Source organism: Typopeltis vanoorti, chromosome 6 (genome assembly GCF_054136105.1).
Source record: "Typopeltis vanoorti isolate ZY-2024b chromosome 6, IOZ_Tvanoo_1.0, whole genome shotgun sequence".
NCBI classification, from domain to species: domain Eukaryota; kingdom Metazoa; phylum Arthropoda; class Arachnida; order Uropygi; family Thelyphonidae; genus Typopeltis; species Typopeltis vanoorti.
In genome coordinates this window covers 51,079,742-51,097,269 of record NC_143554.1, presented here as the reverse complement: position 1 = coordinate 51,097,269, position 17,528 = coordinate 51,079,742, and the positions used below count along the sequence as shown (strand labels likewise).

Genomic DNA, 17,528 nt, shown 5'->3' with positions numbered 1-17,528 from the left:
GGTAGCAGAAGATGAATAATGGTAATAATCAATTGCACAAAGAGTATAAAGAGCAGTCCAGGAGAATGACAACAAAAGTGCAGTATGAGCATAAATTATCAAATCAGGCCACCCTTGTGAGTTTTTTCAATATGTGGCAAGCAGAAAAAAGAATGATTATGGTAAGATGATATTAATGGATGAAAGCAGGAAATTGGTAACTACTGCAGAGAACATAGTCAAGGTGGTCCTCAGTGTGATATCAGAAGCTGAAGTGCAGAGAATGAAATGAGACTTAATGGTGAGCAAGCCAGATGTATATGAGAAGATAAGTAAGCTAGATGTCAATTAGGTAATAGGACTTGAGGATATATCACTGTGTGTCCTAAGGGAATGTTGCAAAGTTAGCATCAGCCTTGGCTGGCCTACATGTTTAACAAGAGTCTTGCAACAGCACAAGTTCCAAAAGAGTAGGAATGCAAAATTCTTCCACTTACAGATAAGGTGATGATAAGGCTAAAGCAACAAATTAAAGGGCTGATCTGTATATCTGTAGTTAAGGTATTAGAGAGGTTAGTTAGAGATTGGATACAAAAGTGGGTTGATAACAGTAGCATTCTTTTATCAACCCACTTTTGTATCCTATCTCTATCACCTATATCATTTATCACCTGTTACAAGGTGATAATATATACAGTGGTATACTTAGATTTTTCAAAGACTTTTGATAGATGGCCACACCATAAGTTGGTCACTAAACTGAAACAGATAAGATTAGATAACAGATTAATGAGTTAGATGGGTGACTAGGTACCAGCAAGTTGTGTATAGTGATACACTTCCTTGAAAATGGAAAGTTAATGAGCATTAAGGGGTATTGCCACAGGATCTGTTTTGGGAACACTGTTATTTAATTTATATATTAATGATATCAGGATAAATTTAACTGGTAATATACAACTGTTTGCAGATAATTATTATTATTATCTCAGGCAACTCCAAGGAGTCGACAGACTCATCGAGGGAGGCCCTATCATCATGTCAAGAACAACTATTCAACATTCACAGTATCTATCATACCTCGCCTTCAACTCATTCACGGTCATAGCACCCACAACAGCCTCTGGCAGCTTATTCCACTCATTCACCACTCTCCAAGTAAAAAAACTAGTTCTAACAACCTTGCTAACCACATTCTTGCCCAGCTTCCATGTATGGCCTCTAGTCGTCCCACCAGCAGTCCTATTCTCAAAAATATCTTCTGGATTAATCCTATAGAAACCCTTCAGTAATTTGAATGTCTCAATCATATCACCCCTTTTTCGCCTATCAACCAATTTTTGCAACCCACAAATCTTCAACCTATTCTCATCAGGTTCATTCCACAGACCTGCTATCATCTTGGTCACTCGTCTCTGGATCCTCTCCACCTCCTCCCCATCAAGAAGAAACCCCGGCACCCATATCTGGGGGCACTGTAGTCTAGATGGGGTCTTATCAAAGCTCGATATAGAGGAACAATAACTTGTTTGTCTCTGCTTGTTAAAGTATTTTTTAGCAACCAAGTGATTTGATGAGCTGATTTGGCCACTTTTGCAATGTGCTCCCTAAACTTCAACTCCCTATCCACCAACACTCCCAAATCCCTGGCCTCATCAATCTCCTGGAGTACGGTCCCACCAATGTGATATACTGCTGCTAATCTTTTCACTCCAAAATGCATAACCTTACGCTTTGCCACATTAAATTGACATCCATTTTCCCTAGCCCAGTCCTCCAAACTATCCAAATCATCCTGAAAAATTTTGACATCCTGTGCACTCACACTTGCTGTACCCAACTTTGCATCATCAGCAAACAAGTGAACACTTCCTCTCAGATCCTTTCCTATATCGTTAATGAACAAATTGAAAAGTAGTGGTCCAAGAACAGAACCCTGCGGCACACCAGTAGTCACAAGCCGTCTTTTGGACTCCACTCCTGAATAAACCACTCTCTGTGATATCTCTCCATCAACTACCCTCCCATCCATCTCACCAACCCCATCTGCTCCAGTTTACTGATTAAAGTTCCATGTGGTATCCTGTCAAAGGCCTTGGCAAGGTACAGTAGAATCACTGTAAACCCATTACCCTTATCCAGTTCAGCTATCACTGTGTTATAAAACGTGAGCAAGTTACTGAGGCATGATCTACCCTTCACAAAACCATGTTGTCCCCCATACAGTATCCCATTTTCATCTATCCAGTCCTGTATTCTTCTCTTGACTAATTTCTCCCAGACCTCGACAACGATTCCTGATATGCTAATCGGTCGGTAATTTACAACAGCAGTCTTGGCACCTCCTTTATGCAGTGGAACTATTCACTCCCTCGGGACTAACCCAGACCCGAAACTCGAACAAAATTGTCAAGGGTGCTGACAATTCTTTAGCCGCTTCACGTACGACACGAGCTGGTATACCATCCAATCCCACAGATGTATTGACATTGAGGTTTTGGAATAGACTACACACCTCCACTTCATTCACCACAATTCCCGTATAATCTATTCGTTCATTCATTTCTGTAATGTCACCACCTGGATGATATATTCTTGCAAAGTGCTCGCTCAGTAATTCAACTATATCAACTGATTCGGTTACCTCCCTACCCTTGGGATTCTTTAAAATCATTCTGCCATATACATTTTTTCTTTTACTTGCAACATATTGAAAAAACTGTTTAGGATTCTTTTAGCCTGCATGGCCAATGTTCTTTCGTAATCCTTTTTTGGTTTTCTTACCACACTCGTTACCCTTCTGGCCTGCGCTTTATACCGTTCATGTGCCTGCCGGTCACCTTTCTCCTTAAATTCCCTCCACAGTTGTTTCTTTTTTTGCAGCTCAAGCTTAATGGTGCTATTCATCCATTTAACCCCTACTTGATTTATTACTCAAACTCTAGGTATACAGTCAGCCATTGCTTCATGCAAACACTTCTTAACTGCCTCCCATGCACTATCAACTTCTAGCCCTTGCAGTTGTATATGCCATGGCACTGAACCAATCAATCTCCTAAGCTTGTCATACTTACCAGCCCGATAATTCCACATGTACCCTGTCTTAGTTGTAAATTCCACACCTTTAGCCACCTCCCAAGTCAAGACCCTATGATCACTCTCACCAATTGGTGGCAACATGGTCATATTCGTTACAGCCAAATTCTCAGATGCAATTACTAGGTCAAGCACTCTCTGACCCCTAGTATTTTCCATTACATGCTGTCGCAGATAGTTATCCCTTAATAACCGCATAAAATCCAATTCCTTCCACCCATGTGTTCTCTCCTCCTTCCAATCAGTTACCATAGTTGAAATCTCCCATAATAATTACCCTCCTTCCACTCATTTCTTCTATTTGCTTATGCATACTATCTCCACCATCTATTCCATCAGCTGGTCTATAGCAGCACCTAACCGTATATTTAGTTCTGCTGGTTTCAATCTCTCACCAAATAGCCTCAAATGTGCTCTTTTCTCTATCGTGCAGTTCCACTTCTATTCTTCTTGGCTGTAGCTCATCAGCTAACGAAGAAGATGACACAGCTAGTGGGACTAGCTGTGTCATCTTCTGTCAGCCATGTTTCACTAATGCCAATAACCTGTGGTCTGGAAGTGCCAACCAAGTCCAAAAATTCTTCCTTCTTGTTCCTTATACTTCTGGCATTTGTATACATGAATTGCAGATGCCAATTTGTCCCATCCCTATTTTGATGCCTTATACTAACTATCCCATTCTGATTTGTGGTCTTTCCTACTTGCTTGGGCATATTACACACAAACTGTAGAGAGCGATGAGAAATCAAGGATGTTGTGGCCTTACATGAGGACTCGAATAAATTGTATGAGTGGACAACAGTATGGAACTGTCAATTCAGTGTTGCAAGTGTAAGGTTCTGAAATTTGGTAATCAGAAGAGTATACACTTGTGAAGGAAATTTTGGAGGAAGTTGAGAAGATAAGAGACATTGGAGTTGATGGACAAGAATTTGAAGATCAGAGGCACACTACACAAGTTGTGAAGTCATGACACCGGCTAATAGCAGTAATGCAGAGGACCCTAACCTGCAGAAATAAAGAGGTTCTGGCTCCATTGTATAAGGCCTTTTATGGATTATTGTGCATAGATTTAGTCCTCTGGTTTTCATGGTGATGAGGGTACATTGGAAGTGGTAAGGTCTTTGGGATGTGAAGACAGATTGATGGAATGTAGTTTGGGGTTGGATATTAGTGCATTGGATTGGAGACTGGCTATCTAATAGGTATCAACAAGTTGTGTATGGGGGGGGGGGGGTGCAATATCCAGGAAAAGGAAAGTCACTAGTGGAGTGCCTCAGGGGTATGTTTTAGGGCCATTACTATTTAACTTGTATATTAATAATATTGGCAAAAATTTCGATGGAGATATTCAGTTGTTTGCAGATGATGCAAAGTTGGGACGAACCATAAAGAGTAGTGAAGATGTTGTGGCCTTGCAAGAAGACTTGAATAAATTGAGTGATTGGGCATGGAAATGGGGATGCGAGTTCAATGTTGCAAAATGTAAGGTTTTAAAATTTGGAAAACAAAGATGGGATGCAGAATTTATGCTTGGTGAGGATATATTGTTGGAGATAGAGGAAATAAGAGATCTGGGGGCAATAGTGGATAAGGATCTAAAATTTAGGGGACACATCGCCAAAATTGTGAAGACAACACAAAGACTTCTGAGAATGATGCGGAGGACACTGACGTGTAGAAGTAGGGAGATTCTTGTTCCATTGTATAAGGCTTTGATTAGGCCACACATGGACTATTGTGCCCAGATTTGGTCACCGGGTTTTCACAAGGATGAAGAGATGTTGGAAAGGGTCCAAAGGCGACTGACTAAGGTAGTTTCTGACCTCTGGAATGTTGAGTATGAGGAAAGATTGAGAAGATATAATTTGCAGAGTCTGGTGGAGAGAAGGAAGAAGGGAGATATGATAGAGACCTACAAGTTGGTAAGGGGTTGTTATAAGATCAATGGTGGAGAAGTTCTACAGAGAATAGTGGGAGAACCAGAGGTCATCCCTGGAAACTGTATAAAGAGGGTGTGAGTAGGGGAGTGAGAGGCGGGGTTTTTTTGTGCAGAGTTGTGAATGATTGGAATGCCTTGCCTGAGAGTGTGGTCTGCAAGGAGTTTGAGTGTGTTTAAAGCATGGTATGATGAGATGTGTGTGATAAAAGGACCTCCCAGATGAGTCTTTGACTCCATTAGGTCTTGGGAAATAATAAGACACATAATTAACCAAAAAAAATTAATTAATAGAAATAACACACTGCCTCATATTACTTACTGTTATTGAATTGCTTATCCACTAAGAATGATATCTCTTGTTATCCATCTTATATCTGCAATTTTACAATATCTCGTTTTCTTTCATTAAAATTAGGAATCAGAGATTTTGTTTTTATTCTATCATCTCTTACCTGCTGTGACCAATAAATCACAATAGCTCAGCTCAATCCTGAATGTGAGCAGGAATATAAAATAGCAGGTGGCATGTTTAAGCAGTCCCAATGTTTCTCTGAGACTGTATCTCCATATTCAATTTAATTTAAATCAAAAAAATAAATCTCAACATTTTATTATATAAATGTTTTCATTTTTTTTTTTTTTGTTGGAAATTCATAATTTTGAAAATTTCTTATGCAGTTTTTTCAGTGTAAAGAGAATTCAATATCTTTAATGATGTTATCTTTTTGTCTTAAATATCAATATGCTCACTGTAACAGTAAGCAAAATACATCTGTTTTAATTTGAAAAAGAGAAAAATGTAATTATTAAGAGAAAGAGCCAAAAGGCTTCATTTCAGCAATGTAAATTTACGTAGGTAAAGTGGATACTAGATCCAACGTTATTTCAAAGTCGAATGGTTGTAGAAACTATGAAAGTTTCATAAGTTGCCTGAGAGCTTACAAGAATACAATCCTCGGCATCCCCGAATTATTATTAGTCATGCCTCCATGGAGTCAAAAGACTCATCGTGGGAGGTCCTTTCTAAGAAACACAGGTCTATCAAGACTCATCGAGGGATGGCCCTCCCTAGGAAACAGAAAGTCTATCATACCATTCCTTAAATGCATTGACCGTTCTCGCTCTCTCACCACTCTATGAGGCAATGCAGTCCATGGTTCAACCACCCTCCATGAAAAGAAATCTCACCCTCTTTCTCACAGTTTCCTTTCGTAACTTCCAGGGATGGCCCCTTGTCATGACTCCTTCCCGCTGTTCAACCAAGCGAAAGAACTCCCCAGTGGCAACCCTGTAACCACCTCTCAACAGTTCAAAAGTCTCAATCGTATCACCTCTCCTTCTTCTATCCACCAAACTCTGCAGTCCACACTCACTCAGCCGATCCTCATAACTAATATTGTACAATCCTGACACCATCTTTGTTTTCTGTCTTTGTACCCTTTCCACAGTTAATTTATCCCCTTCAAATCCTGGGGGCTAGATCTGAGAACAATAGTCTAAGTGTGGCCTGATCAGAGTCTTATACAACGGAATGATAACCATTTTATCTCTGCAGGTCAGTGTCCTTCTCATTATTGCAGCAATCCTGTGTTACCGTCACTACCTTTGCAATATGTCCCCTAAATTTCAGATTTCTATCAATCATCGACCCCAGATCTTGTCTCCCCCTACTTCCTCCAGTTTAACTCCTCCCATAGAGTATGCAGCATCCAACACATTGTTTATATCATTACCTATGCAATTTAAATAAGATATTTTTCTAGCATTCTGTAAAGAAAAAAAAAATAGATTGTAGCTTGCATTACTTAAAAGAAATGTGTTTTAATAGTGCAAGCTACTTTTATGCACTGACCGAAAGTTCACTTACAAAAAATACATTTCTCTGACATTTCAATTTCCTTAGTACTGAAAGAGAGTTTTTTGCTCTCTTAAGTTTTCTGCCTCGTCTCTAAAGAGAACCAACCAGTTTAAAACAGCTGTCAGGCCAGTGAAACCTTAAAAAATGCACTGATATCTCTTTTAAGTAATGCAAGCTAAGGCAACTCAGGGATGCCGAGGATTGTATTCTCATAAGCTCTCAGGTTAACTTACAAAATCTTCTTAGTTTCTTCAAACAGTTTGCTTTGAAATAATGTTAGATCTAATATTCACTTTACCTATATGATAAAAATGTAAGTTTCCTTAATTATATATAGATAATATAGACTAACTGTGCCCACAGTGATCTTTGGCAGGTGTGGGGAGGGGGGGGGATCTCCCATAGAAAACATCTCAGTTGTGGAGAATGGGAGAGATTAGAAAGGTGCCATGTTGAAGAATGGGAATAAAAATGAAAGCAGAATGGAAAGATGGATGATTGTAGTACCATACAGAGTAGGAGTACAGCAAGAAGAGAGGTAGGGTTTGAGGTTATGTAGTATAGGACAGGCCTGAGATTTCAAAGGAAGATGAATTATATTGGCAGACTAGTTCAGTGAGCATAGGACAAGTAATGATTATAGATTTTAATTATAGAGACAGACTGCAGAAAGATAAAACAAAAAAACTGAAGTTGCTAAGGAACAATTACCTAAAATACCATTTCAGGGACAGGACCTGAAGTTTGAGTTTGAATCTTGTGGCTGCATTGAAGGATTTTTTCCATAAATAAGGTATCCCCTTTGTTCTTGATTACAGAGTGAGTGTGTGTGTGTATTCAATGAAAAGAAGTTAACAGTGCATGCAAAATGGTCAAGGAGTGTTTGAGAAAAGTTTTATCAAAGTTAAGAGAATAAATTAAGTGAGAGTTACTATAATATAATTCAAGTAATCAGTAATATAATTTAATCAATGCAAAATCGCATTGAAAGGAAAGTAGCAAGTAAAAAGAACTTTAATAAATGTTTATAATATGAATATGGTATCAGCAATTAAATTACTGAGTAATCATTTTGCCAGCATATAACATCCAAATAGATATAATACATTGATGTGATAGGATATCTGTATTAAGAGAATATGTCAGAGAAATGACAAGGTTTTTTATTTGCCTTAGCATTAGCAAGGTTCCCAAGGTAGTGAAATTAGGACAAGTTCATTCTTTTACATAAAAGAGAATCCAAGATAGGTAAAAACTTATATAATGGTCTGTTCTCTTGGAAGTGATGGCAGTTTTATTATTATTAAGAGACAGCCACAGAGTAAGTATACTCATCATAGAAGGCCTCACTATAAGTAATGTATCTGTCTTATTTGTGCTCATTGCATCCTTTGCCAAAATGTACAGTACTAACCACCACACTGTTATGGGATGGAAGCTGTATAAGAGGATCTGGTAAGATCATTCAAAGAGATTACTCACTTCTTATTAATAAAGCAGTCCTGTCATCTCTTTTAAACCTCTCTGTCATTCAACTTTACTGCATCCATCTGACAAGTCCTACAATTTGTACTCTTTCAATCTCTCCTCAATCAACAGTTCTAAATCCAAAGCACTAGTTACTTGTCTCAGAAATTGAGCCATCTGTTGAAATAAGGTGTTAAAAAAGTTGGCCATGGTTTGCATTCAGGAACTGTAGATAAGATCCTATGTGAATGACAATGTGGCTTAGTAAAGGCAAGGCATGCTTCCTCTCCATAAGCCATATTGTCCTCCTGAATAGAGGAATAAAAGTTGATTATTTAAATACTTACACCTTAATATTGCTAAACTTAGCAAATACATGTGGCAGGATATTACACTGAAGATTGTTCTGCCAACTGGAGCATATTGGGAATAAATGAGTAAGTGGGTAAGCTGAGAGTTAGGAATCAGAGTAGTATGTGGGCGGAACAGAATCTGTGAGAATGTAGCAATGTACCATAGAGTTTTATACTTGAACCACTTCTGTGTCGTTAACATAATGTATATATTAATGATACAGAATTGAGATGGGCGTGGCTTGAGGAATAGAAAATAGATGGACAAGAAAACTAACAGAATAGATACCAACCAGAAAGAGAAGATAAGGACACCCAAAAACAAGATGGATAGGTGAAATAGAAAAACTGGCTGGAAAGAGATGGATGGCAGAAGATCATGGAGAAGGCTTGTATAAAATACTTTAAAAAACAATAACTAACAGAATAACACGTATTCTAGATTTTAAACAACCAACAGAGCAGGCCGGATTTTAAAAAGGATATAATACAATCGGCCATATACATGCACTGAGGCAAATCATGGAAAAACACAAAAGAATATCAAAAACCTGTCTGTTTAGCAATTATAGATTATGAAAAAGCCTGTGAACAGCATCAAAACTTCTGCAATAATAGAGACTCTAGAAAATCAATCCATACCAAGTCAATATGTGTAACTGTTAAAAGAAATATACAAAAATAGAACAACTATAAGACAACAGAAAGCAACAAGATCCCTATGCAAAAGGGGATAAGACAGGGAAATTCTATATCCCCTAAAATTTTTATAGCAGCACTTCACGAGATGATTAAAAAAAAATTAACTTGAGTTCCAAAGGCATGACAATAAAACGTGAAAAAGTAACGAATTTAAGATATGCAGGTGGTATTGTATTAAATTCAGAATCAGCATAAAACCTACAGGAAATGATAAATATACTGAACCCAGAAAGCAAAAAGATAGGTCTTCAAATACATAGAGAAAAAACAAACGTTATATTCAATAGGTACTTAACAGAAAAACCAATAAAACTTGATGAGCCAATAGAAATAGTCTTCTCCTACGTGTACTTGGAACAACTTTTTCACATTGAAAATGGAATACAGAGCAAAATTAAAAAGAATACAGTTAGCCTTGTATTCATTTGGGAAATTGAACTACATCTTCAAAAATAACTTACCCATCTGCCTGAAAAGCAAAGTATTCAACCAATGCATATTACCAATACTTACCTATGGCTCAGAAACCTGGGCACTGGCTAAACAAATACTGGTGAATGGGAGAATTATCCTTGAAATAATACTAATGGATAAAAAGTAAGGAATAGATCAGATCCCAGACAAAAGTCTTGGATGCATTCAAATAGAGATGGGCTGGACATCTGGCTCAAGTAACAGAATGGATACCAACCAGAAACAGAAGACAAGAATACCCAAAAACAAGATGGGGCAGAGAAAAACTGACTGTGGAAAGCGATGGATGATGGAAGCAGAATACTGGGAAAATTGGATGATCATTGGGGAGACCCTTCATTCAAGAAGCAGTGGATTGAAAATGGCTGAAAAAAAAGATATGTTAATGATATCAAGAATGATTTGAAAGAGGAATATTCAATTGTTTGCTGATGAGGGAGAAAAAATTACATTATTTTGAAATTATTTTTGAGCTGATCTAATAATAATAATACAGTTCCTAATGAAGTATCCTAATTTTTCCAGTTAACAATAACTTGAATACTAGCCAAGCCAGCTTTTTAGTAGTTATTCTATATTTAAAAAAAAATCACCTTTTATTTACCTTAAGTTTTACATAAAGCAAACAAAGAGACACAGGAGTCAATGAGTAAAATTTACAAGTGACATGGTTATTTCTTGCCATAGAGTCCTATTTTGTGCAAGTATGTAAATACCCTGACAGCGGATTGTTGGGAGATATATGACTAATATATTGATAAAAACTGTTGTCTAGGTCTTCCTCTCCCTCTTTTGCTGATGGGAGGATCATAAAGGAGGAGCACCTCATGATAAGGAGCTATTGGGTGCCTCAGGTGATTTCCAATCCAGTCCAATTGAGACTGTTGTATGATCAATAGTAGAGGAATTTGATTGGTTTCCAAGAGAATTCTATCATTGGAGATTCTATATCTCCATGTATATCCAAGAAATATGGTTCCAAATCTGTTAATGAGATTTCGGGTATTTGCTGTGGAGATAGTCCAAGTTCGGAATGCATATAGAAAAATAGTGCATGCTATGGCCTTAAAAAGTCTAATTTTGGTTTCCAAACAGACAAAAGAGGATTTCCATATGGGAGTCATAGTACCAAAGACTGCTAGTGCCTTTTGTTTTCGGACTTTTATATCGTATTCAGTGTCCACAATATAAGAGCCAAGATATTTGAAGGTGTGTACATTTTTGATTTTGTAGTTAAAAAAAAACAAACAAATAAAAAGTCAGCCGTTTTCTTTGCAGCTCACAATTCATATTAGATAAAAGTAACCAGTGACATCGTGATCCCATAATAGCAAAAATACCAAAATTATTAATTGAAATATCATTGAAACAAAATACAACTGAAGTAATTATGTTTCATATTATATTATAGACAATATTACACAATCTAAATTTACAATGTTCATAAAAAAATTTTATTCTTATATGAAATGGTTTCCTCAAATTTGAATGGATTTATTGTTTTTTACTCCATGCTGTAGCAAACACTAAAGATATCAATTTATCAAACAACATCAAAAGTGTCTTAATTTCATCTCAAAGATCAAAATTGGTCTGGATAATGGTCCTCCCCATAATGCATAGCATTACACACATCCAAAAGGAGGTGTGCTTTGCATTACACTGGGTTATTAAGGCAACTGATGTGAAGTCATTAGCCTCTACATACAAGTAGCCCAGTCATGTAGATACTTCACATGCAAACTTTATTTGTTTACACTGAGATAAAGGATTAAACCAAGAATGTAATTTCATGGGATCTTTAATTTATAGTATAAGTGAAAAAAAACTTTCAATGCACACATTAATATAATTGTACAGGCACCTCCATGGAGTCTGAAGACTCACTGCAGGAGACTCAAACTATCCACACAATCTATCATACCTCTCCTTGAGCTCAAGGCACTCACAGCTGACTGGCAACTCACCCATTCCACTCATTCACAACTCTCCAAACAAAAAATGTAGTCCTCACAACCATACCTTTATTCAACTACCAGGGATGACCCCCCCCCCTGTTCTAGCCTATCCAGCCAAGTGTTGAAACATATCCCCCTGCATCAATTCTATAAAACTTTTTAAGCAACTTATATGTTTTTATCATATCCACTATTTTTCTTATATCAACCAACTTCTGCAATCCATACACACCCTTAGTCTATCTTCATAGGGAACATTCCACAAGCCACTCACCATCTTGGTAAGTCTCCTCTGAATCTTCTCCACTGCTTCCTCATCCCCAAGAAACATAGGAGACCAGGCCTAAGCACAGTAACCCAGGTGTGGACATATCAAGGCTTTATAAAGAGAAATAACTTCCCCATCTCTACTTGTTAATGTGTTCTTCAATAGCCAAGTAATCTTATAGGTTGCTGTGCTAAACTTATGTCTACCCCCCCCCCCAAATCTCTAGCTTCACCTTTTTCCTGGAGTACAGTTCAATCCATGTGGTACACAGCTTGTAATATATTTATCCCAAAATGCATAACTTCACATTTCTCAACATTAAAGTGACACCCATTATCTTTTGCCCATACTGACAGCTTATTTATATCACCCTGCAAGCTTTCCACATCGCCTTGATTAACTCTTACTCTACTTAATTTCCCATCATCAGCAAATGACTGAATATTTCCTTCATCATATATGTACAAATTAAACAGTAGTGGTCTCAGCACTGAACCTTGTGGTGCATCGCTAGTCACCTGTTTTTCACCTTAATTCTGTCTCTCCATGATATCTGTCCAGCAGTCACCCTCTTATTCACATAACCAGTATCCATCTCCATTTGTTCTAATTTGCATAATAAAGTTCAGTGTGTAGTCTGTCAAATGCATTTGCAAAATCCAGCAGAATCATCATGCAGCCATTTCCTTCATTGCTCAGCTGTTACTGTATTATAAAAAGTTAGTAAATTACTAAGGCATGACCTACCCTTCACAAAGCCATGTTGCCCCTCAAACTATCAGATTTTTATCCACCCATTGTTTCAGTATACATATTTCAGTATATATATTCTGAAACCTTGTAATATTGCATAAAATACTAAAAAACTTATAATTATATTATAAAATTAGAAAACATCTTGCATCCAGATTAACTATTACAGATGTTAATATCACAATCGCATTCAGGCTGGGAGTTTTACGTCACAATTTTTTGTAATATTTTGTTCGTTAAAAGATAAATGGGTGAACAATTAAAAATAGTCCAATGCCTATAACAGTACTCTCTGATGTATAAAATTTGAAATCCAAAATTATGTTTTTATACCACACTTTTGGCAGGTTTATTTAATCGCAAATATAAACTACCCCAAGATTATAAGTGGGAATATAAAACGTGTAATTTTTAATAATAGGAAAACAGTATTTGAAATTTTAAATATTGTACTTAAAATTTAATGTTCACTACAATGGTACCTTTTTCCCCCCTTTTATTTATCTATAAGATATTAATGGGGAGGAGACTGTCTTAATTTATTCTAGTCACTTTTTGAAAAAAAAATGACAGTATTGAGATTTTTCTTCCTTCCCCTCCCAAATCTCTACTCGAATCGAATAATTAGTATAAGGAGACCATGAATCTTTAGGAAAAATAACTTATCGCAGCATAATATTAAAATATTAATTTTGCATTTTAGGCTTATCAACTGACTGACATCTTTCTTGTCATCTGCTAAATTTCCTTAAGTTATATATGGCTTTGCAGCTTGGGATTACCACTTTTGTTTAACCCACTCACCAAAACGTTTGGGCATCGAAATAAACTATACAACAAACTTACTGCTGCTTGATACAGAATGTTTTGTAGTCATAACTATCCTGACCATCAAAATATTTATGGCATTTGGAACAGTTGCCATTTTTAAGCAGGGTAGCATGTTGTCTTAAATTTATATATATATTTTTTTTTTTTCCACTGACTACCGTGTTCAAACATTACAGACAGCTGCATCCCTAAAGTTTCTATCGAAAGGGAAGAATATCCGAGCACAGCTGTGCATGTGTGAACCAGACAATTTGTGTTAATCAGTTTGTACTGTTATTGAAATAAACTGTCCTGGATTTTAATAACGTTGACTCTTGTTTTTTAATTGTTTACAGAATGGCATCATGTAACACTTTTTTTTTTTTTAAACCTACTCTTATCATTAATGAAATAAAACAGTGGAAATTTAAGTAGTGTGGGTTATTAATGAAAGCATACGAAGAAGATATATTATTTTGCTTTGTAACATAAAAATTTATCATTTGTGTTTATTATGTCTGGAAGTCAATTTCAGGTTGACAGGCATGTTGTATGGAGATTATATCTTGATTTGTTCTAATAATTTTATGAAAATGAAATCGTGCCGGTGGCCCAGAAATAGATGGAACTCAGAATACACTTGTTCACAAATTGAAATATTTTGTGAACATAAAACATTCCACTTTGTAATTGAATTGCACAAAAAAAATTTTAGATAGCTTTAATTGTGAATATCATATACCTTACTTAAGTAGGATTTTCAGTAAAGTATAATATAATACATTACCCCTTAATTAAAAATAATAAATAAATAATGAAATTCACAACAGATTTTGACAAGTTATGTATTTTTGTCCATAACATTTGGACAAAAATACAACTGTGACATTGGCAAGGGGGGGGGGAGATTTTTTCTCTTTTTTGGAATTATATTAAATCATTAACATAGCAGCCAATTACTCAAATAAATTCATTTATTTTTTTAATTGCACAGTGAAATAATGCAATAGCAAACAAACACCATGTAACAGTTTTTTTTTGTTTTTTTTTTGCGACTCCTACCCATATAAAAGGTTTTTCATAATAATTTATACCATCGGTGGGCTAAGGATTTCTTTATATATTTATTTATTTTTACATAGTCCAAAAACCCTGCGCTAGAGACCAAACATTGGATATTTTCACTTACTTTTGGCCTACTGGGTGACAGAATTCAGCTCCCACTTAAATGCAATCATAAACATCCATGCCTATGGCTGGATTTGAACTGAAGACTGCATAAGAACCTGCAGTATGACTTTCAAATTAAACAACTACAACAGAAACTGGTAGATTCAACAATGAGAGCACACAAAATGCACATACATGGTGTAGAGTGTCATGATCTAAATACAGGGTGTTCGGGATAAATTTGACATATTTATAATTAATTATATTTTTCCGTAAGTTAAATGTATTAACACACACTTCTCTTCATTTAAAAGTTTGGACCCTTCTTCATTTATATACAAGATGTCAGAAAGGATGGATAGCTGGAACCCACCTGAATCATGGAAGAGAATAACTTGTATCATGATGATTCGTGCCCGCCATCAAAATAAGGATATTACGACTGCTGCCCAATGCTCCCTGAATACAGTAAAAACAATCGGCATGAACTAGAGACTTGCAATGGTGACTACGAGGATGTAGCAAGAAGAAAGATCCCTAGCAGACGATCTGATTGCGTTCGTACAGCAGAATTCCTCGCAAATCTGCAGGAACAGGTGTTGAAGAACCCTGGCATTGGAATTCGGGCTTTGTTCGTGGAGTTGCTAACTGTAGTCAAGCCCTGGATAACAAGGGTAGCCAATGGTAGGCCGTATGTATGGCAGCAGGATTCGGCCCCTTGCCACACCTCTCGGAAAAGTCAAAAATGGTTGTCTGAAAATTTCTACGACTTCACCAGTCCAAATGTTTGGCCTCCAAACTCCCCAGACCTTAACCCCATGGATTATTTTGTATGGGGCGCAGTTGAAAAAGACACCAATCGCACTTCCAGTAATACAAAAGCCCAGTTAATGGATAAAATTAAAACAGTTTTTGCGGCCCTTCCCAGGGAGACTGTAGCATCAGCTTGTTCGAGGTTCCGAAGCAGAATTGAAGCTGTGATCGATGCTAATGGTGGTTATTTTGAGTAAATCTTGTTGATAGTATTGTAATTAACTCTGCCTGTAATGTTTTTTTGTCAATTCATTAAATTTAATAGATACAAAGAAGATTTTCTTTTTCCTTACGAAACTGTCAAATTTATCCCGAACACCCTGTATATTAAAAATTCTAGTAAAAATAACTTATTATTCGTGACACCTCCAAGGAGTCTGAAGACTCCTCGTGGGAGAACACCCGCTGTACAACTCTGTCTCCACCACTACACCAAACCTCTACTACCAATCATCTACATGAGTGCTATCTACTGCCCACCACCACAGCTAGTATTTTTTGTCTGTAAATTGTGTGTATTCTGAAGGACCGATTTATCTGTATGTGGGATGAAAAACCAGAGTTTCCAGGAGAAAAAAACCCTGCTACCTCCGTATGAGATCGGCTAACTCACCTTCGATTGAAAAAGTTCACATAAAGATTCCTCCCATCATGACAAGACTCGAGCTTAGGCCTTTTCCAGTTGAAGGGCACAACGTACTGTCATTCTTCCAATTGTGCTAGGGAGGTGCTAATCTCTTTAATCAGAGATTTTTAAAAAATAATAATTAAATAAAATAAAAATTAAATTCTGTAACCTGTAAATAACTATTTCACATAAGAGAAATAATTTATGTCCATCACTTCAATTTAGATTTGGTCAATGTAGCAAGGTTTCACAACTTTCTTTTTATAAACTAGGGGTCGGCAAAGTGGTTGATATCGACCCATAGGGGTCGATGCGACTATCCACGGGATCAATAAATGTCTAGGGTGTCAATAAACACCTAAAACGATTATGAGTAACACCTAGTAAACATGCAACAGCAACTGACTGAGCCAATGAGGGAGAAGTGCACGCTCTCCCCGATACAGACAATCAGGGCTGGTGCATTTATTGCCCATAGCTATCAGAGTGGTGTTCAGTGATCTGATAACTCTGAATTTACTGTATAATTTTTTTTATAGTTATAGTGCCCATAATGGAGGCCCCTGATAGTAAGAAGAAGTACAGACAGTATTCGCAAGAGTATTTAATATTTGGATTTATACCATCATTTACCAATGAAACAATGCCTATGTGCCTATTATGTGAAAAGACTTTCAGTAATGATGCCACGAAGCTTGCAAAGATGAAAGACCATCTCAAAAGGTTCACTCTGATAAGAAAAACAACAATCTTAATTTTTAGGCACTGAAAGAAAAGATCATAAAACGATTAAATTTAAAGACATTTTTAAAAGTACCTGCCAGCCAGTGGAGATTATGAAGAAGGACTGAAGGCATCATACAGTATCTATCTTAATATAGCAAAGAATGGAAAATCACATACCATTGGTGAGGAGATCATCATACCAGCGATTAAAGTTGTGATTGAAACTGTTATGAAGAAATCTCAACCTGTTTTAAAATGTACATTTAAGTGCAAGGACAGTGAGCCATCCTATTGATGAAATGGCCAATGATGTGGAGAAAACTTTGGGGTCAGAGCTTCAACACTGCAAGTTTTCCATCCAACTCGATGAGTCAACGTTTAGTACTTCAAATATTCTCATGATTTAGGATTTGACTATGTGAGGTATGATAGTCAAATCCTAAAGTGCATTGTTGACGAGTTTTTGTTTGTCAACTACTTTAAAGCTGATGCAGAAGGTGAGAAAATTTTGTGATGCCTAGAGAATTATTT

The 17,528-nt window shown here is 36.7% G+C and overlaps 1 protein-coding gene across 1 annotated transcript in view; it reads left to right on the top strand.

Moving 5' to 3' along the window:
- Positions 1-17,292, top strand: part of LOC150105449 (disintegrin and metalloproteinase domain-containing protein 11-like) — a 602,139-nt gene extending 584,847 nt beyond the window's left edge. The window contains exon 30 of the mRNA XM_090393967.1: positions 17,086-17,292. Coding sequence (XP_090250093.1) covers positions 17,086-17,292 — 207 coding nt within the window. The remainder of the gene's footprint in view (positions 1-17,085) is intronic.
- The last annotated feature ends 236 nt before the right edge of the window (positions 17,293-17,528 follow it).